The sequence below is a fragment of the Apteryx mantelli genome, chromosome 21, assembly GCF_036417845.1.
Source record: "Apteryx mantelli isolate bAptMan1 chromosome 21, bAptMan1.hap1, whole genome shotgun sequence".
NCBI lineage: Eukaryota > Metazoa > Chordata > Aves > Apterygiformes > Apterygidae > Apteryx > Apteryx mantelli.
This window is the reverse complement of record NC_089998.1, coordinates 11,801,854-11,828,019: the sequence shown is the minus strand read 5'-3', so window position 1 is coordinate 11,828,019 and position 26,166 is coordinate 11,801,854. Positions and strand designations below refer to the sequence as shown.

At 40.2% G+C, this 26,166-nt stretch overlaps 1 protein-coding gene across 2 annotated transcripts in view; it reads left to right on the top strand.

Annotated features, from left to right (window-relative positions):
- PNPLA7 (patatin like phospholipase domain containing 7) overlaps window positions 1-26,166 on the top strand; it is a 129,250-nt gene that overhangs the window by 22,038 nt on the left and 81,046 nt on the right. For both annotated transcript variants that reach the window (XM_067308809.1, XM_067308810.1), the window contains exons 14-19: window positions 1,987-2,087; window positions 2,991-3,149; window positions 7,458-7,535; window positions 9,672-9,877; window positions 15,636-15,767; window positions 16,975-17,098. In XM_067308809.1, the coding sequence (XP_067164910.1) occupies window positions 1,987-2,087; window positions 2,991-3,149; window positions 7,458-7,535; window positions 9,672-9,877; window positions 15,636-15,767; window positions 16,975-17,098 (800 nt within the window). The remainder of the gene's footprint in view (window positions 1-1,986; window positions 2,088-2,990; window positions 3,150-7,457; window positions 7,536-9,671; window positions 9,878-15,635; window positions 15,768-16,974; window positions 17,099-26,166) is intronic.

The following is a 26,166-nucleotide window of genomic DNA, read 5'->3' as shown; positions in this document are numbered from 1 at the left end:
CAGAAGCCTAGCAGACGTAAACTTTGGCTCTTAGAGTGCCTCTTCTTTTCTTCTCTCTCTGACTTTTAATATGCAGAGCTATGCAGAGGCTGCTTTCCATGCCTGCATGCCCGTTTTCAGATTATTTAGGTTTAACCTAGTAAGTGTGTGTTTGGATTTAAAATGCGCTTGGTGTACTGGGGGTTTAGTAATTATGCTGACACTGATCTGTGGGACAGTATAATTGATAGGTAGTTAAATTAGCCCACATGGAGTTCTGTGCTGCTATTTCCAGTATCTGGGCTTTTTTGTTTACAACTAATTTAGGAAGTTCCATGTTGCAGTATAGTTTTTTGCAGTGTATGAAATTCAGCCAGTAGCCTGAATTACACTTCTTTGGTTTTGTGGCTTGGAAGCTTTGCTGATGATAATCTTTGGGTCAACCTGTTGGGTTTTTTTGTTTGGAGGCTGATCACTGCATAACAGTATGACCCCAGCGGCAGTTGTGGATTTAATATGTGTAATGACTTGTTCATATTTGTAGATAAGATGGAAAAGTGGAAGTACTGTTACATAGGTCTGAATCCCTGGGAGAGTGGGATTCTCTCCTTGTCTGAGTTGGGGTGAAGATAGGAGTCAAACTCTCTCAGATATAGCAGAATTGTATTTTTAAAATTAAATTTCACAAGCAGGTAATATTTTCATCTGATCATATTTAACAAGGATAAATTTAGGGCAACTCCGTGCTTCCAAAAACTAACTTCCCAAAGATCCAGGAAATTCTAGGCAAGCTTGTGTGTATGTGTGTGTGTGGGGGGGAAATTCAGAGTTTAAAAACTGGGAGCTCTTTCAGAGTTTATTAGGTGACTGTATTCAACAGTCAAGAAAGAGAATAGCGTTTCCTAAACACCCATCCTGGTTTTTGGCAGCAATTTGTATTTTAAAAAGTGTAATAAAATGTAGTAAGGGAAGAAAAAAGGCATAAGGGAGAAAACTTGAACTTTTCTAAAAGTGGTATATTTTTGAGATATATTACACATAGAAACACAATAAAAATGGTTATAGGTCTATTTATAAATTGAGATTGCAATCTCTGCATCATTCTTAACTAATTCGCCAAGTAAAACATTTCTGTTGTGAATTTGCACATCATTAGGCTGAAATGCAAGAATCCTATTCAAAGTAATTAAACAGGAGATGTTTCCCAGTTATGTTTTAGTAATTAAACATCTCGGGTAAGTTCCTGAAAGATGGATGGGACAATCAAGGAGCTGTAATTTTGAGAGGTATTAAAGAAGTAGTAAGATAGGAGAAGTACAGAATAGAAGTTGTTAGTGACTTTAAATTTGTAAATCGAATAGGTGAGACCTGTAAGAGAATTCTTTATGTATTTCTAAGTGCATGAAATGCTTTGAAAATATGGACAGGTTAAATAAAAGATCTGAGATGATTTTTAGGGATGGCAGGGAGCAGGGCAAAGGCTTTCCAGAGAGCCTCTCTAGGAAGTTGCTGATCATTATATTCTCCCCATGAAAGCTCTTGCAATATATCGGGTATGAAAAGGTTCCTTAGTTTAGTGGAGAAAAGGTTAATAAGAATCATTTCCTGGAAACCGAAGCTAGGTTATTTCATGCAGGCAAGAAGGCACAGATTAAAAATAAAAATTAAAAAAAAAGGCAGAGGGAAAATCCATAAGGAAAATCTTTCAGTGTGGTAGACTTGTCTTCTCCTGACAGTCTTCAAATCCAGAACGACTGTTACTTGTCTAACCCAAAATAGTTATAGAACTCAGTACAAAAGTGGATGTGTGAATTTTGGGACTTACTATATACATAAAGTCAGATGAGATGGTTTAAAGTTTCCATCAGACCTTCCAGGTCAAATAGAACTAGGAAATAAATCAGAAAAAAGAAATGTTGCTAGAGTTCATATACTTTTGGCTATCTCAGAGAAACTCTAATAATGGAAATTCTTTAAAAAAAATTTTTTTTTTTATATTGCTTGTAGGTAATTCCAGCGGTGCTAAGTCAGACATGGACATGGCATATGAAAGAGCCAGAGTGCACTTTGGCTCAGAGGACATTGCCAGCAGTCCTGTTGTGGGCAAGGTAGGTCTTCTCCGTTGGAGATTTCACCATTTTTCTTGCACTGTACTTTACCCATCCTTATTCTTTTAGTGATTTGAATGCTTACTTTGAGTGCTTTCTCCCTTTGAAACTTTGCCCTTGCACTGCATGAGTTCTCTTGGTTGGTGGTCTTCGACTGGTGTACTTTAAACTTGTAGTTGCTTGAGTAGAATTTGGTGACTGGACTTTTTAGTGAAGAGCTTGTAAATCTGGAGATTTCCGTGGCAAGCAATAGCAAAGCATGTGCTGCAACTTCTTGATTTTAGATATTATGCTCCTACGACTTGTGAAAAAATTATTTGGAAAGGTGAGTTTGTCAGATCATGTTTTATTTGTGAGAACTACTTTACAGCAAGGAATTCAAAACTCATATCTACCTGTAAGCTTTCCAGTTGGGTTTTCAATCATGATTTATAAATCTGCTTTTCTTTTTCTGGTGTGCTTTTTATGAAGACTAACCTGGAAGTTAAGAGCACAAAAATGCGCAATTAAATTATAAATCTGTGCAACCCCAAATCCAAAGAGAAACTGTGGCTCAATATTTGGCCTTGATGGACGTTTTATCTTTTACTCCTCCTTTGTATACTTTACTGTTTTGATTGAGTTCTAGTTCTATCAGATTGGCGGCTGCCCAGTTTGTGAAAAGTCTTATCCTTCCCTTATGCAAGCCGTGATGAGTAACTATTTGACTTGACTGTCAAGCTCAGCAGAAAAATACCCAGCTAATGAAGTTAGTGAGCTCTGTTGCCTTTTTGGAAACCCACCTCTTTTTTTAGGCCACCAGTTGTGGTGGATGGGAGAGCACAGATGATGCTGCCAGGTTTTGCTGGTTAGGTGCCAATTACAACATGCAAAAACGACACTTGGTTTATCTGTTCTTTGCAGTCGATATTGAAGAAGACCGTGACAGTGACAGAAACTCCTTCGGCAGTTTTCCATTATACTGATCGTGAGCTTGCTGTGCAGGATTCCTGTAATAGTAAACCTATTGATGCCATCTTTGAAGCAGCAAAGAAAGACCTTTCAACCTTGATGAAACTTGATGTAAGTTATTGCAGGAAAAAATGGCCTTCTTTTCACTTTTCACCTCATTCTGCCGGCCACTAAAAAGTAAATTGTCTCCCTAATACATTGTAGACTGGCTGAATGCTTTATTCCCTAGTCTGTTCAAGTTATTACCAGGACTAAAATAAATCTGAATTATTCTGCCATTTGAAAAGACTGCACTGAAATGCACTGCATGAATCTTTTCTTACTGAGTGCAGATTTGTCCCTGTGAGAAGTAAGTATACAATTTCTGGTGCATTGTAATTTCATGCTCTCACTGACTGTGTGAAGGAGTTGTTATGTAAAGGCGTTCAGGTGGTGGCTGAATCAATTAATCCTGTTGGCATAGCATCTAAATACCTCATTTGATTTCAGAACTGAATATCTGTATTTGAGTATTGGATCTGTCTGCCGTCTTCGATGCTTTGTGCCCTAACAGCCACCACAGATGAGTTCAGCCCTTGCTGAACCCTTTGGTGTGTGAATGTGGGGTACAGAACATGCCATGTGCCCCTCTTTCTTAAACATGCTGCAAGAAGGAATAAAATTGCTTTTTTTTTTAATTGTTTCTGTGAATCCAGCTGCACTTCATTACAGTGCTTCAGAGGTGTATCTGTTCATGCAGCTAATCACACAATTTGGGAAGACTGTGCCTCTAAATCAGTTACTGATGTCCTGATTTTTATTACGGCATACGTTTCAATATCTGAAGCCTGTTGGTGCTGTCAGAGCCTTGGCACACCTGCTGCAGTCTCCTTCCCTGGTTTAAGGACTCTCACCAAAGGCCACTTGCTTTCCTGTTAGCTAGAACTTAAACGATTTTGCCTTTGGATTCTCACATTTCTGATTTCTAAATTATTTCTGTTGCAACCTCAAACTCTTGGTCATGATCTTTCAGCTGCAAGTAGTGAGGCTCTGTATGTGCTCCATGTTGGTGCTCTGACTAAGGCACGTGGTACTGTCTCTTAATCTGCAGCAGACGACTGTCTTGGTGCATTCATTTTCAGTTTTTCAGGCATTTATATCAGCATGAAAGGCTACAGACTATTTTAGAAGAAATTCTTGTTACAGATGGAGTAAAGTAGGACTATGTACTTTCATCTGTTCTGTTCAGCCTTCTGTTCATGGTGAGACTGGCCTCAGACTTCTTGGCTTGTGACAAGTTTGTATCGATGTTTTCCTATTTAACCCTATCGGGTCACAAGCAAAAAACCCAAGATCGCTGAAGCTACCAATTACATCACATTCTCTTTGAATCTAGAATAAAATCCCAGTAATGAACAAGTGAGCAGACCAATTAATCAGAGTTGAATTAACTGAAACAATATCCTTAAAATGCAGCATCTACTAGGCATTATTTTTAACTGGAACGTCTTGATAAGAATGGAATAAGGTAGGCTTTTCAAACGCTGATATTATAGCAACTCAGTTTTTCACAAGATAATAAGAATCTAGTGAAACGTAGCCAACTGCTAAGAATTTTGTTTAAAGATTAACGTTAATTTCTTCTATTAAGGATAGCAAAAGTTGATTCTTCTACAGGCAGTGGAATGTAGCTCATTGTTTAAAATATTTATATGCAGTACTACTTACCTCAAAGAAGAAAATGAATTCTGCAAGCATTCATCTGAAAAATTATCTTCTATTTCTTAGCTGACTAGAGGCGTTTTAAGGTGCTGTTTTTCAGACCAATCAGTATGAGTAAAGTCAAGGTGTTTTGATGGCAGATAGTATTCTTTTCATGATATCGAGAGACAGACAGACACAGAGGAGGGGATAGCTTACTACAGGAGAGGGGCGGTGTTATTTTGAATGACTCTCAGCCACCTGACTCAAGAATTACTTTTTTTTTTTTCCATATAACTTGAATTCCTTAGATTCCTTGAATTCTATCATGAACTGTTTTCAATCTGAAATAATTCTTACATGTTCTCAGCTTTATCTGCAGTTTTGATATGGGAGTTAACCAGTGTTGAAGGGCAGCTCTTCTGTACAAGTTATAAGGCAATTGAGACACTTTATTTGTGACTAAAAATTATTTGTCCGTCCTAGCTAATTACTGCTTCTGTTTGTTGTTTTGGGTTTCACCTCTGCATCATAAACCTCTGCTGATTTATTATCCTGTAAATTACAGCAACATAAGGGAAAAAACTTGCTGTGAACCTGTGATTGTGTTGTGATAGCAACTTTTTTTAAAAGCTAGTTGTTGGAGGGGAGGTCAGTACAAAAAATGTTATGTAGCTCAAACCCTGTGACTATGCAATGCCGAATTTGGGGTTGCTTCCAAAACATCTGGTCATGCCCATTTGAGAGAGAAGGTACTAGACCAGGTGGGTCTTGATCATCTTTGTCAATTCCTTGATTATTTAATCAATGTAGTAATATCATAGAAAAGTAGGACTTCAAGGACTGCTCAGAGGTCATTTAGTCTCTTTTCATGCCCAAGGCAGAATCAAATATTGCTAAGTCATTCCTGGCGGGTTTTTGTCTAAGCTGTTATTGAGGATCTCCAATGATCTTCACAGCTTTGTATGCAATCTATTCCAGTGCTTACGTCATCTTAGACATCAAAAAATTATTTGTAACAATGGTTTTGGTGCTAGTGCAGCCAAAAAGCCAACGATAGTTTATAAGCAGACCTGATAGAGAACTTCTTCTTCTTTTTTTTTTTTTTTTTTATCGTGGGATACTTTCATAAATAAAAACTTTTTCTTAAAGTATGGGTAATAATATACAACCACAAATATATAAATACAGGAAAAAAAATCACGGAAATCAGTTGAGTTGATACTACAGATCTGAAATATTTTGACAGGTGCTTGTCAGGTTCTTTACATTGGATATGTTCCCATGAAACAGATTGGTTTCAATAAAACTATTTTTTGATGAAAATCTGCTCTTTTTAACAGCTGTAGGTGTAAAGAATAATTTTGATTATTTTTAATTGCTCTATTTTTTTCAACTGAAAAGAATAGAGGAAAAACTAGCATAGCAGTTACAATGCTAAAATGTTTTTATCTCTGCTATAGTGTTTTCCTGCTGCAATAAGGTTAATGACTAAGGGCAAATTCTTCTATGGCTGATTGCATTAAATTGTATTTTACTATGCATGTAGCTCTCTAAGTCGCTTTACTTCCGCAGTGTGAAATACTGTTAAATGTGACTGAAGTGTCGGGATTTGCCTTGCAGGTTAAGCTGTGAGATGCCAGGACTTCTCAGTTAACGTTTAGCATAAAGCAAGAGCCACATGATTGAGCCTGTGTTTTTGGCCCTATCTGTCAAGGTGCTGCTAGTAAAATCTCATGCTTTTGAAGATTTATGAGTTTGGATGGGGTGGAACGTTTTGCCCAAGAGTGGCTTTTGGGTTCCTTATGACATGGTGTGAAGCACCCGTGCGCGTGGGATACTGCGTTGTATGGGCAGTACTTTGAGATGAAACTGAAAATTCTGTCTGTGCCTGGCGGCTGACTTTGTCCCATGCTGAGGATCATATTAGTGATCAGATGTGGAGCTGGGAAAAAATTTTCTGCACACCAGCTTGGTAGGAGCTCTAGTATTTTCCTCTGCTGTCTGCCTCATGAGGCATGGTTTTTCTGTTAAAATCAGTTGATGCACTCAACCTGATGGTCTCTTACTCTCGCATGGGTTTGGGAGTTGACTCTCAAACTGAGGGCAGGCGTTTGGCCATCCTCCTTCCTAAGTGCTCTTCAAATTTAGGAGGCAAACGCTCACTATGCTGTGAGATTCATGTGCAGATGCACACAAGAATCTGTCACTTTTGGGAAGCGTTTGGTCTACAGCGCACATGAAAAGCTGCTACTTGTACACAGCACAGCTGATTTGTGTGAGCAGGGAAGGGCTGTGAAAGTGTCAGATCATTTTTTTCCAGCGTCTCCGTGATACTGACCATCTTTTCTGGTTTCACCTTCCTTTGAAGATAACTTTGTATTTCATGATTTTGGAGGCCTGAAATGTTGACTGAACTTTCATGGCAGGTGATGTAGGCTAGTCTCTGTTTATTATATATCCTTAGAATCTGGGGCAGATGACCAATATAAAATCATTAAGGATTTGAGTCTGTTCAGGTGAAAAGTTAACATTTTTTTCCTTCTTGGGGGAAAAAAAATGGTTGTTGTGTAGAGAAATACAAGAATTATGTTCCATGTTTTAAAGAGATCAAAGTACTTATAACGTTGTCTTTGAGTCATTATTTTATTTGCTTTGTCTGAATCCTACTTTACCTTCTCGGATCTGTTTGTGTGTTCTGATAAGTAAACTGTATTCCCCCTACCCTTTCTTCTCCAGGATCCTTTGCTGTTGAACGGTAAAGTGACGCTGCATCAGGTTACTGCTGGGACTGTGGTATCGAGGCAGGGAGATCAGGTGAGTATCACCTGAGAGTGAAGAGAGAGATAACATATAAAGTGGTCTTTAATGGCTTTTCTGGAACAGACCAAAGGTCCTTTTATGCTAGTATTCTTTCTCCACAAATGACCCATAGTAGATACATAAGGAAGACTGAGAAAAAGGTAAGCAGATAACAGTAACATTAGTTCTCTGGCATGCTCTTCCAATCTCTAGCAATTTGCAGCTCAGGGACTTCCTGAGTCAAAGGTAGTTTATTTTACTTTATTTTTTATTTTACTGCCTGTAAGGAATGTATTTTCAAGAATACGTCCACTTGCTTTTCAAATACATTGAGATGTTCAGCCTCTGCAAGATCCTATGGCATGTACTTCCACAGCGTAACTAAATATTGCATGAAGGACCACTTCCTTCTGTTTGGCTTTTGTATCTTATCATGAGCTAATTTTGTTTGATGTCCCCTGTCTTCTGTACTGGAAGAGACAACGGTTATTCCATATCCATCTTCTCTATGCCACTCATGACTTTCTAACTCCTTCTCATGTTCTGTCTCAGTCATCTCTTTTCCAGACCAGCAGATCTAGTCTTTGGAAAATCTTCTGCTATCCAGCAAGACCCTTATACATGTATAAAGATGAGCAGTAACTGAAGTATATATTTATTAGCTATACTTAGTGATAAAGCGCTGGCCTGGAGTTTGGCAATGCTGAGTTTGATTCCAGACTCTGCCACAAGAGCTGCATGTGCTTTTTCCTGTGGAACAGAGATCTGAGTAAAGACTGATCTCTGGTGCTCTTGTAAGAATGTCCCAGATATTAAAGTGCTGATGAATGCGTAATCTTAATAAAAATATGTAGGATATTGCTTCTTGGGTAGGGACAGACCAAAGAGAAGAATCACTAAGAATTTAGATCGTTCATGTGCAGTGACTCAAAACAGCAGTCCAAATGCACAACAGGCAAACTTCGCTCATCTTCTTTGCATGGCATTAAGTTTGTAAGAGAAAAAGAAGGTCCAATGATGGTTCTGAGAGCTTTTCCTGTAAAGAATCATAGAATCGCAGAATGGTTGAGGTTGGATGGGACCTCTGGAAGTCACCTAGTCTAACCCTCTGCTCACAGCAGGATAAACCAGAGCATAGATAAACTAGGGGTTGCTCAGGGCCGTGTCCAGTTGGGTTTGAGTAGCTCCAAGGATGGGGACTTCACAACCCCTGAGCCACCTGTTCCCATATTTGACCATCATCATGATAAAAATGTTTTTTCTTATGTTCAGGTTGAATTTTTTATATTTCAGTTTGTGTCCATTACTTCTTGTCCTGTCACTGGGCACCACTGAAGAGTGGCTCCATCTTCTTTACCTCCCCCCTCCACCTCCCCCACAACATCGATAAGATACGCCCCGTCTCCTTCACACTTCTCTTCTGGCTAAACAATCCCAGCTCTTTTGGCCTCTCCTCATACACAGAGTAGCAGTGTAGCCAAAGTCACAGTGGAAATCTGGTACCCATCTGATTTCAATTTCTGTATGCTTCCATATGCCTCCATGAGAAGGTAAGGAGTATTTGTTCCTTGTAGCTGGCTGTGCAGCCTTTTTGTCAGGCCTTGCGCTGGTGGCTTCTGGTGATATCACTCCATTGTAATAGAATATTTTTTCCCTGTGCAATGGAAATCCAATGTTATTTGTTTATAGCAAAATGTATTTTGGTTATAAAAAATGCATTTAGGATGTAACAGGATTCATTTATAATACTATTGAGTAGCTAGAAAAGCTTACGCAAAGCAGATAAGGGCAGCTCCAATTACAATTTTACTGCACTTTGCTGTAGTGCAATGTCCCTCATCGTGCTGCTGTGATTATCCCATCATCTGTGTTTGCAATTCTGTCCTTATTTTCTGAGGTCTTACAAATGGAGCCTTTGTTTTTCATAACCATGCAAAGAGAAACACATTTTTCAGTATTGTGCCTGCTTAGTTTTAAATATTCATAACCTGCTTTTAATAATTCACCATTGTGTTTTATTTTATTACTTAATCGTTTAAAAGCTACAGGGAGCTTTCTGGCAAACAGATTGGCCGTGATGGTACTGTCATGGCGATAATTGCTTTAAAAACTGCGGGGATTTTATTTGAGCTGTGTCTGTATCTTCTCCAGGATGTCAATGTTTGCTTTGTGATCTCGGGAATGCTTCATGTGTACCAACGGAAGATAGACTCCGAGGAGGACACCTGTCTGTTCATTACCCATCCAGGAGAGCTTGTAGGCCAGCTAGCTGTCCTTACTGGAGAACCACTGATTTTCACCATCAAGGCCAATCGAGACTGCAGTTTCCTGTCTATTTCCAAGTCTCATTTCTATGAGTGAGTTCTGCCATGGAAATATATATTGATTTTTATAACCCTTTTGAACATGAGTGGTGGGTGCGCGCATGGTGTAGTATTGCTAGAAGGCATCTTGTAGGAAACCAGATAACTTATGTGAGGATTTTAAGTGTCCAGATGAACTGAGGTCATTTATAAATGGTTTTTTCTCCAGCAAGAGGTAATGCAGGGAATGTGATAATACTAAAAGATGATCATCTCTTTTGTTCCAGGTTTGTAGAGCACTTAGCCCTATGAGGTCTGATTTATGACCAACATTCATACACTCAGTCATAATCCAAATAATAAAATGCTGGCCAGAGCCCATGCTTTATTGGTTTAAGTGTTTTTTTTTGTCAGGCCCTTTCTCTTAGACTCATTACTTGTTTTTACTGGAGAGCTACCCCAGTTCTGTTTCCAGCCATGGTGGAGTTAATCAGCCAAGGCTGTGGTGATATATTGGGAACAATCAGTCTTGATGTAACTGTAGATTTTCCACTCTGACAGCATACGCTGAAGAATAATGCGTCTCGGTGAGACAGATCCCTTTCTGGACCACGTAATACGTGACTTGTGACTTACAGCTTAAAGGGGAATATATGTGTGTATTCAAAAACAACAACAAACCCAAACAAACCCAAACCCAATATAGTGACTGTGACTCATCTCATTGTCCCATATTAATGATTAATACCCTCGAATCCTTCCATGATCCTATCACTTAAGACCTAACAGCAGTTCGCACACATACATTGTATTGAATATTTCTCTCTAGTTCCTCTTCTTACCTTTGTTTTCGACATTCTGCTCGAATGTACCATCAGTCCTGCATTATGTGTAGTACTTCTTGAGATTGTGTTTTCTAGGCCTCTATTATCTTGTACATCTTCGCCCACTTTTTACTTTTAAGTAATTCTAATTGTTTGTCTGTACTCCAATTCTACCGCAGAATCTTATTCTGCAAGTTTTTTTTTTTTTTCTTTCTTCTCAGACAGAAGGCTGTATTCTATAAAAACTGAACATGTTGTTCTCTGCAGCATCACAGAATCACAGAATGGTTGAGGTTGGAAGGGACCTCTGGAGATCATCTAGTCCAACCCCCCTGCTCAAGCAGGGTCACCTAGAGCACGTTGTACAGGATCGTGTCCAGGTGGGTTTTGAATATCTCCAGAGAAGGAGACTCCACAACCTCTCTGGGCAACCTGTTCCAGTGCTCTGTCACCCTCACAGTGAAGAAGTTTTTCCTCATATTCTGATGGAACTTCCTGTGTTTCAGTTTGTGCCCGTTGCCTCTTGTCCTGTCGCTGGGCAGCACTGAAAAGAGTCTGGCCCCATCCTCTTGACACCCTCCTTCAGATCTTTGTATACATTGATAAGATCCCCTCTCAGTCTTCTCTTCTCCAGGCTAAACAGGCCCAGCTCTCTCAGTCTTTCCTCATAAGACAGATGCTCCTGTCCCCTAATCATCTTTGTAGCCCTTTGCTGGACTCTCTCCAGTAGTGCCATGTCTCTTTTCCATGCTTGGTTGACTGTATTTTCCCGGGGCTGTGTGGCAGATATCAATTCTTTGACCCGGTTTCTGGTAGATGCTCCCCTCTTGTGCCATTCTGTGCAATAGCAGAGCTATTTCTTCCAAAGTCCTGCTTTCTCTGTCTGTCTGTCTTCTACAGTTTTCCTACTCATTTTTTACTTTAAATTTCACTCTAGTTGTCTCAGCCATGCAGTTAGTTTCTACTTTTTCCTCTTTTTCTGCTTTGATATCCAGTCCTGGATTGACTTTCTCATTTGCTCGAGGTTTTTTTCAAGAAGTCTCTCTTCTGATCTCTCAAGAAGAGTTGTTTCTTGTTTATGCCATCTTACCTCTTTGCTTTCACTCGCCCCTCACCAGTCGGTGATCTCTAGCCCTTCAGTAGATCATCTCTTCACCATTTTTGGAACCTTTCTAACCCTTTTTCTCCTTTAAAAAGTCCACTGCCAGTTCTTTGTATTTTACTATCTCTATGATCTTTCACTGTTCCATCATCACAATTTGCACGTTCTCCTGAAGCCCAAGCCTTATATCACTGCTAACTTCTGTTCCCTTATTTGCAAATGGTATTGTAGAAAATCTTTGAAAAGCATGAGGTTTCTCCATCTCTAAGTTTGTTCTTTTTTGCTTCCAGCTCTATTAGAAAGAAAAACCTGCTGATAAAGTGAGAACTACGTGTTATTTTCCACTGTCCTGCCTAATTCTATGTGCCTAGTCCTGTAACCTTAGGCTTTCTCCTTCACACAGAATCTTGCATGATTGTTATTTTTTGTTGTTGTTCTTAACCTAATTACTGACCAGGAGAAATTTGACCATAATCTCTGTACTTCTCCAGTATTCCTGTCTTTCTTCTTGTCAAATTTATTATTGTTATTATTTTTTCTCTTTGAGCTGCCCCAGAACACTGTATGTGTATTACTCAATTATTAATGAGAAGGCAAAGCAGAAAGAACATGGTTACTGGTAGGCAAAGAACACAGTAACAGGAACAGCCCAGGGTTTGGAATTACATGTTGGATGTTGGACAACAGATTAAAACCTTTTGACTGAAACTTTGGGGCAAGAGCCTTTTACATAGTACTAAGATGGTTAAATAGCTCTCTGTAAATGTAGAGTTTAAGTATAGGGGTGACACAAGCTAATTATATAGTATATACCTTAAATGCCTTGCTATTTTGCTGAAGTGATGTACTAAGTGTGCAGTGCCTACGCTGCAACTGTTGGTGTCTCCTGACGAATAGTGTAATCAAGTTGTCACCAGAATCCCTTGAGGGAATATGTTCAGCTTCTGCAGTGCTAGGGAGCAGGGCTCTGTCACATTTTCTGCTTCAAGAAACTTCACAGTTTAGAATCTAATCATGTGCGCCTGCCGGAGAAGCAGAAATGCCTTGATTTTATTTTGTATTGCCAGCCAAGTTAAATTACATCCACAGGAATATCTGCCTAAGTCCCAGGCTTCCGTAGACACTGGTTTAGCCCTTTCATAGCTATAGTTGGTTGGCTTTCTAATAAAGAATCCTGAGGACACCTTCAAAAGCAGTTTTCTGGAGTACAAGCTTCACCTTTTAGTTCTCCCAGTGCCATGCATGTGACTAGCAGAAGAGCAAAGACGAAAATGCCCCGGTGAAAGGAAGGAAACTTAGCTGATAATGGGGGAAAAAATCTGCTTTTTTTCTTCCTGTGCATAAGGGTGGGTTTTTACCTTGCATGCTAATGCACCTCTGAAAGCTGTGTATTCAGTGAAATAACAAAGAGCTCCAGACTGAACTAAAAGGAGCCTGTTACTAGCTTACCTTTAGAATGCATGGGTATTAAGATACATATCTTGAGGGAGGAAAAGGAGTAAAGGGCTTTTATTGATCACAGCAGAGAGCCTGTGTGGGAGGAGACTTTGAGGGCTAAATAAGCTGGTGAAGTAAAAATAATGATCTAAACCATTCAGGAGTTTTCAGGGGATTTATTTAACATGTAGAGCAGCTGAGAAGAGGATGGGACTGTGTGTGTGTGTGTGTGTGTGTGTGTGTGTGCGTGCAAGGGGGGAGATTGCTTTATTTGTTTATTGTTTAGTCTGTGTCTTTCCCAGCTCCTTCATCCTCTGCCCCAAGTCATATTAGTGTGATAAAGTTTCTATAAGATAACATGTTGTTTATTAGTGCAATAACAGCTGATTGAAATCAAGGTGATCTGCAGGCATCTCGGGTAGGAGATGCTGGAAGGCATGGAAACCTCAGGGCAAGATAAAAGGGGCAGGAGGAGAAAGCTGTCTTGCCATCCTCTGTTTTTGATGGCTGGATTTTAAATAGTGCCAGATGTAAGAGCTGATATTCAGTTTAACTTATGTAGTAGCACATAAGAGTGCAGGGATACGAGAGTGAGGAGTTCAATATGGAATAGGGACATACTCCTACAAGTCAGTTCCATTTCAAATTCAGGGATTTCAGCTGAAGAAATGTTAAGGTTTGTTATTGCAAAAAGAAGTAGTTTGAGGCGCTAGGTAAAGGGGAGTTGAATAGTCAAGTGTGATTAACATGACGGCTCCCTACAGTACCCTGGGGGCCGCACTTGACAGTCGCTGTCAGTTCTGGGTCTCTGGCTGCAGCTCTAGAACTAAGGAATGACAGAATTGATATTTAGAAACCGTAGGGCAATTTCTGTGCTTCATCCAGACAGTAAAGAGCAGCTCCTGGTGAGTTTGTTTTCGACATCACATTCTCAGATTGTATATTGCTATTCAGACTTTCTTTAAATGCTGCCAGGTTCCTGTGGTCCACAAAGAACTGTATTCCAGCTGGGGGACAGACCTGGACAATGCTCTTTCCATGCCTTTCTCCCCTCCTTTCTGTTCCTTAGGGTGAGGAAGTTAAATATGAAGCTCACAGGACTTGCACTTGGTGAGAATTCCCACGTAGGCAGGGTCTCCTAAGTAGATTGCCTTTCAGCAGTCGGGTTCCTTCATTGTAAAGGAAACATCGATTCAGAAAATATACTGTGTATTTATATTTTTTCTTTTTTTTGTTTCTGCCCATGTATGGCTTTAATGTATCTTTAATTTATAGCTCTATCATCTGTATCTGCATACGCTTCATGCACTGGATCCGCATACACTTATCTGCTCCCTTCTTTCTGAATTGTGCCACCTCTTGTGAAATATCTATTTTATGGTAGTCTGCTGTGCTCCAGCCAGAACTCAGCTGCTCTTGATGCAGCACAGGAACAGGGAAGATCCCTGCACTAAAAGGCTTACCGTCTGGTGATAAAAAGTGATCAGTACTGAGTAGTACTTTACTTTGGTAAGAATTTGAGTACTTACATGAGCAAAGCTGACAGGATGCAGTGATCCCTGGGCTGTAAAGAATGAGAAATAAGAGACCCATTAGCAGTTATCAGGTATCTATGAGAATGATTTTCCTCAGGTCTAGCAGTCAAAGTGTATAGGTTGTAATTACCACTGACAGCCAAAATCTGTAACAATCTCAACATTTTTCAGTTTGGGAAGAGTATCTGATATCTTTATAGACCTAGAAAGATCTGTAGGTCTATAGGCCTTTAAGCATCACCCAAAGATTCTGTGTGAAGATCAGAAGCTTTATTAGAAGATGTTTCAATTCTTTGTGATCTTTGTAACAGGGAAAAAGGAAGGTTTGGAATACTGAGCAGGTCTCTTAACATGTTAAGTTTGAAGCTCTTATTTTTTTTAAGGTTCTGCCCTGAAAAAATGTAGGTGAAACTGTCAGAACATGTGCATGTGTGAGAGACCGAGAGGAGCAGAATGGCAGGGAGGGCCAGTCTTCCAGACAATACCAACGTTTTCCTGAGTGTAAGAGGCTTTGAATGGGAAATTTGGAGGGTGGTTCATAAACAAGCGCTAGCACGGCTCCCATCCATCCAGCTGCTCAATTAAAGAAGGGAACTGGGCCAGGCGGCAAGACGAGAAGCATCCTACTTGCGTAGTCCTACTGCCAGCAGGACAGCATCAGCTTGCGAGTGGCATTTGATTGGGGCTAGACTGGAAGGCTGGCCACCCCATACTTTGTCTCATTGCCATGGATGTCGTGTGGCAGTCAATGTTGGAGAGCATGTGCATGAGCACGTAATAATTTTTGAAACTAAGGCATATTTAGCTGCCCGGTTGCAAAGGCAACAGCTGCATTGTGTTTTGGGGAAGGTGTTTGTGTCTGCCTCTTCCTGCTTGGCAAGGTACTTGAATAACATTTTTTTTTTGTCTTCTAGGATAATGCGGGAGCAGCCCAGTGTAGTTCTGGGTGTAGCCCACACTGTGGTAAAGAGAATGTCCTCATTCGTTAGGCAGATTGACTTTGCCCTGGATTGGATGGAGGTCGAGGCTGGACGAGCTGTTTACAGGTGAGATGTAGACAAAATTCTTTGTCTGTTGAAAATTTAAGTTTTCAAAGCTGAAGAACTGTGCTCCCTTTTGTGTCAGATAGAGTAAAACACTCACTGGGCTGAATTTACCAACCATTCCATGGGGTTTGTCTGTCTACCTATTCAAGATTTTTCTGCAGTACCCTTCAACATCTTGTCTCTTGTCTACAGCTGTTATTAAAATTCTTTCATGCTATTCCTCATACTTTACAGTGTCTTGGAAAGCTTTTAAAGTGGCATAACTGATAATTAAGACACTAGACAGTTGTATGTTCTCGTGATAGTTTCTGCGTTATCAAGGGCGTGAAGATTATTGCTCAAGGAGTTTTTCAGCCTTTATAAAATAAAAGGCAAAAACAAAACTGAAAGTGAATTCAATAGGTTTGTTCAGCAGTAACTTGAAAATGTGCACTGTTATCCTTGATTATCCTTGTTAAGTTCAAGTTTTCTTTGGAAAGCTTTAGTTTTATGGATTTTGTACCAGGATGCATTTGAGTCATGATATGGTTGCAATGGGGGGAAAATAAAGGTTTAATTTACTACTTCTGCAGTGCTAATGCTAATGAAAGTCTTGGATTACTTTGCATCAAAACAGTCATAGTTGTTAAGGTCTTGTCAACATCTTTTGGAATTCCTTGTGTTAATCTTAACTCCAGTACCAGAAGCATTGCACTTGGTCTGTGTGCTATGTTTTGCTGGAAATCTGCATGCCAAACAACGCTATCATGCAAGCTTTATATGGCAAAAACTTCCTTATAGACTGAAGTTGTGCACCAGAAGGGAATTCCAAATCTTGAGTCACTTAGTGATTTTTCCTTTTCAGCCTGCAGAATTCTTCTACTCTTTCATTTCAATCTTGCAGTGATAACAAGCTCCTACTGTAACTAATAATGAGCTTGTTGTCTCTTCTAGAAGACATTTACATTCTGGTCGTCAGCTTCCAGACCTAACATTAACCTCTTGTTCACAGCTTGTACGTTTAAAGATTAAATATAATTCCAAGTCACCTTTTAACAGAAGCCTATTCAGTTTCTTATTTGTTTGTTATGTTTAACTATTGATTAAACACTTTCCTGTGACCTCTAAGCCAATAAGGGAAAGATGATGAACTTATTTAATGATTCTAGATGCATTTGCTGAGCAAAGATGCTTCCTTAATGCTTGTTATTGATGGTGCTTTCTGCAGGCAGGGTGACAAGTCAGACTGCACATACATTGTGTTGAATGGTCGACTTCGCTCTGTCATACGGATGGATGATGGAAAAAAGCACCTGACTGGTGAATATGGCCGAGGAGACTTAATTGGAGTGGTAAGAGCAAACCTCAAAACTTAAATGTTCAGCTTAGAAATTGGCATTGGCCCCACACTAAACAAGCAAAATGAGGTTATCAAATCTTTCGCTGATCAGGTAGTAGTCTTAGTTAAGGACTTCCACAAGTTTAAAAGCTGGAAAGCCACTTCTACCTGGAAACTTTAATGGTATTATAAAAATAGGATTATCGGACTCTTTTATAAGAAGGAGGGGAAAAAAAAAAGGCACAAAAACCCCACACAATCAAGCCAAAAAGCCCTGCACAATGTTGTTCTGTGGTGTGTGTGTGTGTGTGGTCTTTTGTGTGTTTTTCCCTCATTGTGAGGCATATGGCCTCTACTGTGGACTAAATAGTGGTTTGAAGAAATTTAAAATCACAGACTGAGCTTAGCAGGGGCTAAACTCTGCCCCAGAGGTGTCTAGTCTGACCTGCTCCTCAAAGCAGAGTGGACTTCAAAGCTACATCAGGTTGCTCAGGGATTGTGTGATTGAATTATTAAAAGGTATTACAGCAACTTTTTATTTCAAAACTGTAGTATTTATCTGTGTTTAGTCTCTCTCCCCTGTTCATTTTTTGCTTCTCGGACCTAGTTGAACAACTGAAATGGTAGTTCTGTGTCATAAGTATGGATGACTTGTTTGGCTTTTGTGTTTAAAATTAGAAGGCTTCTGAAATGTTGAGATTGTTGTTCAGGCCCCTTTCTACTTTCTGAGCTGAAAACTAAATATTTAATGCGTATCTGTTTATACCCAGAAATTGTGTACCTCTGAATAAAGCAAATGTCAGAGTTGGTATTAGTAGTACAGGATGAAATTCTTGTTATACGGATCAAGAAGTAGAGGAAGGAGGAGCACATGGCTGTTTTCCACTAGACAGCTGATTCAGGACTGGGCAGTTTGCAAAAGGTGGTATTTTTGGAAGTGGCATGATCCAGACGTTGAGTGTTACTGGTGTGTAAGAGGCTCTCGCCTGCCACTTTACTTCTCCCCCTTGATCGCTAGATGTGCCTATAATAGGGAATTCAGTCTTCTGTAACTGGGGCACAAGATTATCGTTGGAATGTGAGAAAACTAGTAGTCTCTGGCAGGTGATTTGCAGGCTTGTGTCCGTATTGTAAAGTATTTGTGGCACAACTCTCTTGTATTCTGCGAGACAAGGAACTGACCCACCATCTGTGGGCTTTTTCTTTTTCTTTGGGAGAATTAGAAAGTTTTCTTATAACAACGGCCAAGTCGCTGGACCTTTTTAACGTGTATTCACAGCTCACTTTTCACTTGGCCAGTGACTCTAAAATAAATTGTATACCGTTCTGTGATGACTGCAGCCAAGTACAGGAGGCAATTTTGGTGATACTTGCTGGAGTACTGGCATGTGAAAGCAGAAGACAAAGATGGTCTTGACTAGAGATTGCACTGCGCTCCTTGAGTTATATATGGATAGTATTTAAGGATATTTTTCTCAAGATGTCTGCTACTTCTGGCTTAGGATTTTTTGTGGCTTGGGACTACATTTGGAGAATGTGGGCTATTCTTGCTGCTAGGCGTGCTCACAGATTCTTTTTGGGATACCTCTTTGGGATACCTCATTAAGGGTAAAATGACATGGTTGGACAGGAACAAAGCTGAGATCTTTTGTGACTATTTGTACTCGTATGAGGTCTTTGAGCGTGTGAGTAAGGTTTTGTCAGTTTTGACACATAGAAGCGTTTTCCTGCTTTCTTTCAACCCTTGTGATCTGAAGCTTGCCTGTCAAGCTTCTGGAATTTTGCAAAGCCAAGGTTAAAACAACAGAGCTGTTCTACTTTCTGAAAGAATTTTGAATGATAATGGAATGTATGGTCTAACCTCTACCTCCCCACGCCATGAGTAGTGCCATTTTTGGTGTAACTGGCTCAACTATTTATCTGGTGAGAAGGGAGAGAGGTCGATTCCCCGGATAGGCTGGGACATGTTTGCTGCAATGGTGCCAAATTTGCCGGTAAGTTCCTAGGCACGAATGCAGAAATACCGATAAAGTTTATATCTAAGCTATAAGTCACTTTTCTAGATCCATGTTATGACATGAATCATTTGAAGACTTTTGTGACTCTGTGGACGTCATCTACTCCTTCCTACCCACAGCTCCCAGACCCACTGACTCATGCTGCCATTTGTTGAACGAATCTTAATGCTCTGGCTGTCTTTCGAAAACAAGGGGGAGGTTTTGTAAAGATTGCCAAGATTACTGTAGCCGTTCTTTGCAGAGGGCATTAGTAAAATGACATTTTTCCTTTTAAAAAGATTTGTTTATTCCCATTCTGTAACATCTGTTATAAACCTTTAAAAGCCTGCTATAGTTTTGTTCCAGAAAGTAAAGTAAGTGGAGGCTTCTAGATGCTCGCGGGAATCAATTATGGGTAGTTTGGCCAACCCACGGCACCTTCTTCTTCAACCTCCCTCCAAAACCTCCCATGTTGTTCTGTACTGTCGGCCCTAACTAAATATAAGAATCTTGTAGTTAATCTATTTCTGTTTATTGCCTTTATCTCAGAACTTCTAAAATGCTAGCTATCATACGCCCAGGAGATGACTATCTGTCATCTCTGCTTTCAGAAGAGAAGTCCTGAAACATGAAGGGTTTGAGACAAGATGCTTGGTTAGTTTTTAAGCATGTATGCATGTTCCCAAGGCTAAACTTGTGGTTCAAACTGTTTTGTTCCTCAGATTGACTCATTGGCATCTGTTTCAGAGGTCTGTCAGTTCAGCGGGAGAAGAACAAATTAGAAACTCTAAAGCCTTCCTGCCTGGTGGTGTTCCTGGAAAAGTTACCAAGCTGGTTATGTGAGGGGAAAATCGATCTACTTGCTGGAAGCCTTTCTGGAGGGACACTGCCAGCTGCTTGCCACTGCTGACCCTACAGATGGGCAATTCCAGTTGTGGTATCAGTTGTTGTTAAGACTTCTCTGTGGGCTTTCCATGTATTTTATTTTATTTTTTTTTAAGACACCGACTCTATTAGATAATTCCCTCCCACTTGAAATACAGCTGGCAATAGCGCTATTGTCTAGAGACTAAAACTTACCCATTTTGGGCAGAATCTTTTAATTTGTTGGTGTCGTTTGCCACAGATGCACTTATGAAAAACAAGGTGTGATGTTCATTTCTTTGTATTGTTGTGTGACCTAAGAAGTCCAATGCAAGGAGCTGATGAAGCTGGGGAGCAAAACAGGTTCTTCCAGATGGGTTAGGGGATGCTCCATGCCTCTGTTGAGATGGGTGTTTTTGCTTGCTGTGCTGTTGGAAGGAAGCTCTACGGTGCGGAGAAAGGAGAAGGGAGGAGAAAAAAAGTAGAGTCATCTTGCAGAATGATCTTCTGCCAAAAAGTTCCTTATATACTCCTCCTTTCCCTCAAATATTTGGATGAAGTAGAACCTCCTGGGTTATTGGCTTTTTTATTTAAGTCAAGACTGAGATCATCCTAAGAGGGTTCCTGAAGTAAGGCTGCAGTATTTGAGATGACAGAATACCTGGCAGTTCTTAGGGGAGACAGTGACACTACTTTTAAAAGCTGGAGGTTTTATTTAGCTTATAGTTGGACTTATCTGTGGCCACCTGCTTCAGAAAACTGCTGACTGCAATGTCTTACTGGCAAACCAGTTGGCTTTCAAAAATACTTTATTCGGAAAGTTGCAAAAATGCTTTGGTTCCTTGAGGATCCTTTCTGCTTTTGGTTAACCGGAATATCCCTTCTTATTAATAGGGATTATAGCTAGTCATTTTTGGAAACTGCATAGCAAAACGGGTGCAGAAAAGCATTTGTGCATTAACACTTTCTTTTAATGCATGGCAGCACAAGTGATAAATTATGGAAAAAGAATCCTTATCAGGCCAGCGCTGCAGCAGACCAGATTTCTTGCTGTGCAAGAAATCACACTTTGCATTCAAGCAATAATGGATATTATAAGTAGTTTTAGACATTTAGCTTTTCATCTCGTTAATGTTAACATGATTAAATGTGCATGGCTTTTTTCTCTCTAAAAACTTGAAGACCAAGAATAATCTGTAAATGGCTTATGATTTCCTAGGGGGTTTAGAGCACTGTCCTTTCGAAATGTAATACTAGCTGTTAGAAATGTTTAATCATTGAATAAACCTCAAAGGAAACATCAATATCAGGATTATACTCGTCAGGCTTTTGGACAATACCAAAGCTAGCTGAATATCAGTGCGCACTTGACAACAGCAGTACGAACGGGGCAAATTCTATTCTGTAAACGCTGGGTTACGTTGTGGGGTTTTTTTGTTTTGTTTTTTTTTAAGCGTGTGGATCTTTTTGCCAATTAGCTGCATATAATTTTTTTCAAAAGGTGAACTCTTCTGTTGGTAAAGCTTCAAGTTGGTGGAAAAATTGTTTTCAGGTTAATTCAGGATAGTGACACCTCGGAGAGGCGCTCTGTGCACAGCTCTATCTATGGAAAGATGAGGGGGAGGAGGTCCAAGAAGTCACCGAAGTATTGAGCAGGAGGCTGGAAGATGTGGTGCTGGAAGGGGGTGGGTTTTTCTTCCCATCTCTCCGCAGCCTGTCTTGGTAATACATGACTAAAAATTATTATTTTCCTAGCATCTTAGGTGTGAAGCTGTAAACATGGGATAGCAGTATTTACAAGCCGAGAAGTGAGACAGAGGAAGATCTGAGAAATGTGTTCATGTTTGCACAGCTGAATTAGACTGAAATTAGGAGCTGGTGTCCTGATTTCTAGGCCTGCGCTGCATGTTCTTAGCTGTAATGAAGTCCTTGGTCCGGGCTTTCTGCACCTCGGTTTCCTAGGGGCTTCCTTACTTGTGGATTTGTTGAATACTGTATATTTTTCAAATTCTTTTATTTACACCAAATATGATTTGCCCCCAAATTTAACTAGCTGATGAAAGTAAAATAGCATTCATAAATGAGAATTATTGTGGTAGAGGTTAGTGGTCTTGTCACTGGCTGGCAAAACCGCAGGTGCAGTTTTAACGAGTCCTGGCATTAATTTCTTTGGCATTTGTATTATGCGAGCAAGTCATTTGGCTTTGCGTTTGCCACACACAAAAGAGCAGAGAGACTTATCTCCTTAGCCAAATGCTTTTTGCACTTTAAAGAGTATTAGGATCACTGATGGATCATGATAGAAGCTGTGACCTGCTGGGTTTCAGATAGGCGATTTCATTCGTCAACCTGTCATTCCTTAAGCTATTTTGTCTCCCTCCTCCTTCCAGCTAAATTTCCTGTTGATAAAACTGCTGCTATTGCCTCTCTATCAATTAACTCTTGATACAGCTTTGGATCCCTTCTTCAGGACCTCTTGTGTTTCCCTTGCCTTCCCCTCTTTTTCTTCTCCCTTTTTAAGAAATGCTGCATCAAACTGGGCTGCCTTGTGAATGGCAACAGTTAATCCTGCCCCCCCCCCACAACCTTTCAAAATTTACACGTGAGCTTTCAGCAAAAGAGACTCCTTTTTTTGTTGATTATAAGTTTTCTTTTTGACAAGTGCCATTAAATAAGAGATTTTTAATGCAGGTGTCAACATTTTTAATGTGGAGCAGCATCTCCGCTGACACAGTGCAAATGGAAAGGCAGGGGAATTTTGCTGAGCAAAAATTGTCTCCGGTAAGCACTTTGCTTGGCCCTGGGGTACATGCATAGAAAATAAAGCACAAGGAAGTTGAAAGAGAGCAGTGTGATCTCTCCCACCATGGAAAGGCCTGGAGACAAGTGGACAGTGAGAAGCAGGGCTTTGAAAGCCCAGCAGAGATGACAAAACGGACGTATGGGGGAAGAGTCAGTACGAGGTCGCTGGCATTCCAGATGGGTCTGTCATTTGGGTGTTCTTGTGGTGTGAAGCCGAGTGAAGGCGATCAGATCTCTCTGTTTTTGGAAAGTCTTCCAGCAGGTCACCATGGTCTGTTACATCTTCTTCCATAGTTGAAATTCAAGCATAATTTCAGCGTAACATGTGTGCTGTGTGCCTATCAGTAGCATTGCACTTGTAGGTGCTCTTCAGACAACTTGGATGGATTTGATGTGTGTTTGTGTGTGTGTGTGTATATATATATATTTTTTATATAATTTATATATATATGTGTGTGTGTGTGTGCGTGTATATTTTTTGGTATGTTTTGTTTTGACTATACTGTTGGATTAAGGGAACGAAGCATGCATGCAACTTCCAATCTTTTCTATAGCCACGTATAAATAAGGAATGAAGCTTAAACACACTAGGTAGGACTGTTATTAATTCCCTCCCCTCAGCTAAAACCTTTTTCCCTCTTCTGTGCCTTAATTACATTCACTGCTGCAATGGCACTGTTTGTTGCACTGCTACAAAATGCAGACTCGGTCCTCTTAGGAGAGCTAGTGGCATGACTCCCACTGACTTAATTACAAAAGGTAGCAAGCCCAGTCTTACTTTTTTGTATACATGCATATATACATATGTACAAATTATATGTGTATATATGTGTATATATAAGTATATATACACATATTATATTTTGTGTGTGTGTATATACATATGTACGTAAAGAGACAAGTTTGGATTCTTCTCTGTGCATGGCATAAGTGCTGGGTGTCCTCAGTCACAGGGTTAACTTGGCACATGAAAGATTGCAGAAGGTGGTGGTTAGAACAACTTTCAAGAGTACATGGTGTACTGCGTTCATCCACTGGCACTGCTCCCACAAATACCATCGATCTGCAGCTTGTCTGGTTGCTCATCCCACTCGTTCGCTGCTTCTAGCAGTGTCTCCTGCCTTTGTTCTTTTCTGATACAAACAAGTTCATGTTTCAGATCCTTCTAAGCTGATGGCTGCAGAGAACATATATATGAGATTAACATAAGTGTCTGCTTGCTGCTTCAGGTGCAAATGAGTTGAAGAAGTATCTGAGAGCTACTTGTTTAAACCAGGAAAAAAATGTTCCATGAAGTGTTTGGTTGCCCTTCATGCAACATTGATAATGTTGCGTTGCCGTCTTCAATTGCAGCTTCATCCTCTGTCCTAGTCTAGCAAAAATACTGCTGTGAAATGCCTGTGTGCGGAGCATTGGTCTGCCCGAACTGTCCCACTACTTGCGTTGGCGATTGAGATACGAGTATGCTACTGATATCTGCATATCTGACTTGTTGCCCATCTCTTTGCTTGAGTCTCATAAACTAACAGCAGATGTCAGTGTTGATATTTCTTCTTCTTATGCCTCTGCTGGTGCATCTACGCTTTTTTTATGATGTACTTTATTCTTGTCCCTTGTGTCTCCTACTATCTTGTCGTGGCCCTCCCCAGTTTCTTGTCAGGTATAGCTTGTGTGGAACTGTTCGTTCTGCATATGTTTTGGGGTGTAGGATGCAGTTTTGGCACGTGGGCCTCCGGGCCATTTGAGTGTTCAGTTCAGAGTCACAGTGGGTTGTGTAGGGCTGTTTGCACCTCCGTTGGTGCTGTTGGTGTTATGGTGTTATGCATGTGTTAAAAAAAGAAGTAAAATGCTTTTAAATTATCTTGACTGTTCCCAGAGTGCTCACTTCTATTTTGTGAGGCATGATGCTGCTGTCACTGGAACAAGGCTGGATTTTGGCCTGGCCGTTTTCCCCTGTCTCTCTGCTTGTTTGTGGGTTGCTAATTCTTGCTCAAGTGTCTTGAGTGAACATGAAAGCTTAAAGCCCTCAAGTATCAACCTACTTTGCAGGCAGTGATTGTGGCTTCCGTAAATGGGGTTTTGGTAAATGGAAGAGTCTAAGTAAGTTATATAACTTAATCCTTGGGCTTCTAACCTCCTTCCCAAGTTATTGTTAAAACTAATCCTTTCATTTCTGTGTCTGCTGCTCCCTCAAACTGTATTGTGTCCGGAGGGTGACAGTGCGAGGGCCTAAATGCAACGTATCCTTGCTGCGTAAAGGTTATTACTGCTTTTTATGGGTAGTAACTAGGAACGGATTGGTATGAGGGAGGGCAAGGTATGTATGAGAGAATAAAAGATTCCCAGAGTGGAATAGTAGCTATGAAGGAGGAGAAACCGAATGCAGTATATTCTGAAAATAAATGTGAAGGGTAAGGGAACACCCAGGAAGAGCCACATTCCTTATGAATGTGCCACTGCTTGAAGGTCTGGGAGAAGGGACCTGTGAATATAGGCTCTATTCTGTTGACTTGCATCACTAATTCAGGCAGAACCTACGTACCACTGCTCTGGGCAGGCTTGAAAATTCGCTTGAAAAGGAATAATCTGCTCCAGAAACTGTATTTTGGAATTTTGCAAAATTGCGTTTTGCTCTTTGGTTATGAGAGAACTTGCCCAATAATGTGTTAAAGTGAGGCTGAATTTGTGTGGAGAAGTAATATCTTTTATGGGCCAGCAGATGATAGACTAGCCCCAGTTTTGGTCGAGTAAGTTCTCCTTGAAGGCTCAAAAATGCTTAAGGCTAAGCATAACAGTAGTTATGCTTACTTCATTGGGACTATTCGCACACTTGAGCAAATACTCAAAGTGATTTGTTGGATGTAGCTCAAAAAGGAATTTGGAGTAATTAGACCAACTTGTGGAAGAAGGCGCTTGCTAGATCTTTACTTTCCAATTGTGTAATTTGGAGAGCTGTAAGAAGAAGCATCAGGGATGATTGTTGAAAATGAAGTCAAAAAGGATCATGAGAATATAAATTGCTTCGCCCCTCGCCCCCCCCCCTTTAAAAGATTTATAACAACACTTTTTTTTCCCTTGGTAAAGAACTTTCAAGCTAGGATTGTGAATTGTATGCATCGAATGCAATCCATCATATGTGTTTTTGTCACTATTTAATGCTGAACTAAGAAAAGAAAAGAAAAACCTATCTGTCAGAATTAACTGAGAGGGACAGTAGTAAGAGCATAGGTCTGTTTATAGGTTTTATTTCCTTTTTGTTAAGGATAGGATCAACAGAACTGCAGCAGTGAAGGAAGGACCAAGACCTATGGTAATATTTGTGATCAATTATAAGACCCGCAGAGTATATAACACTCAAATTTTATATGCTCCTTCATGCAAGTTTATTAATAGTATCTACAGCATTGCTTCATGCAGC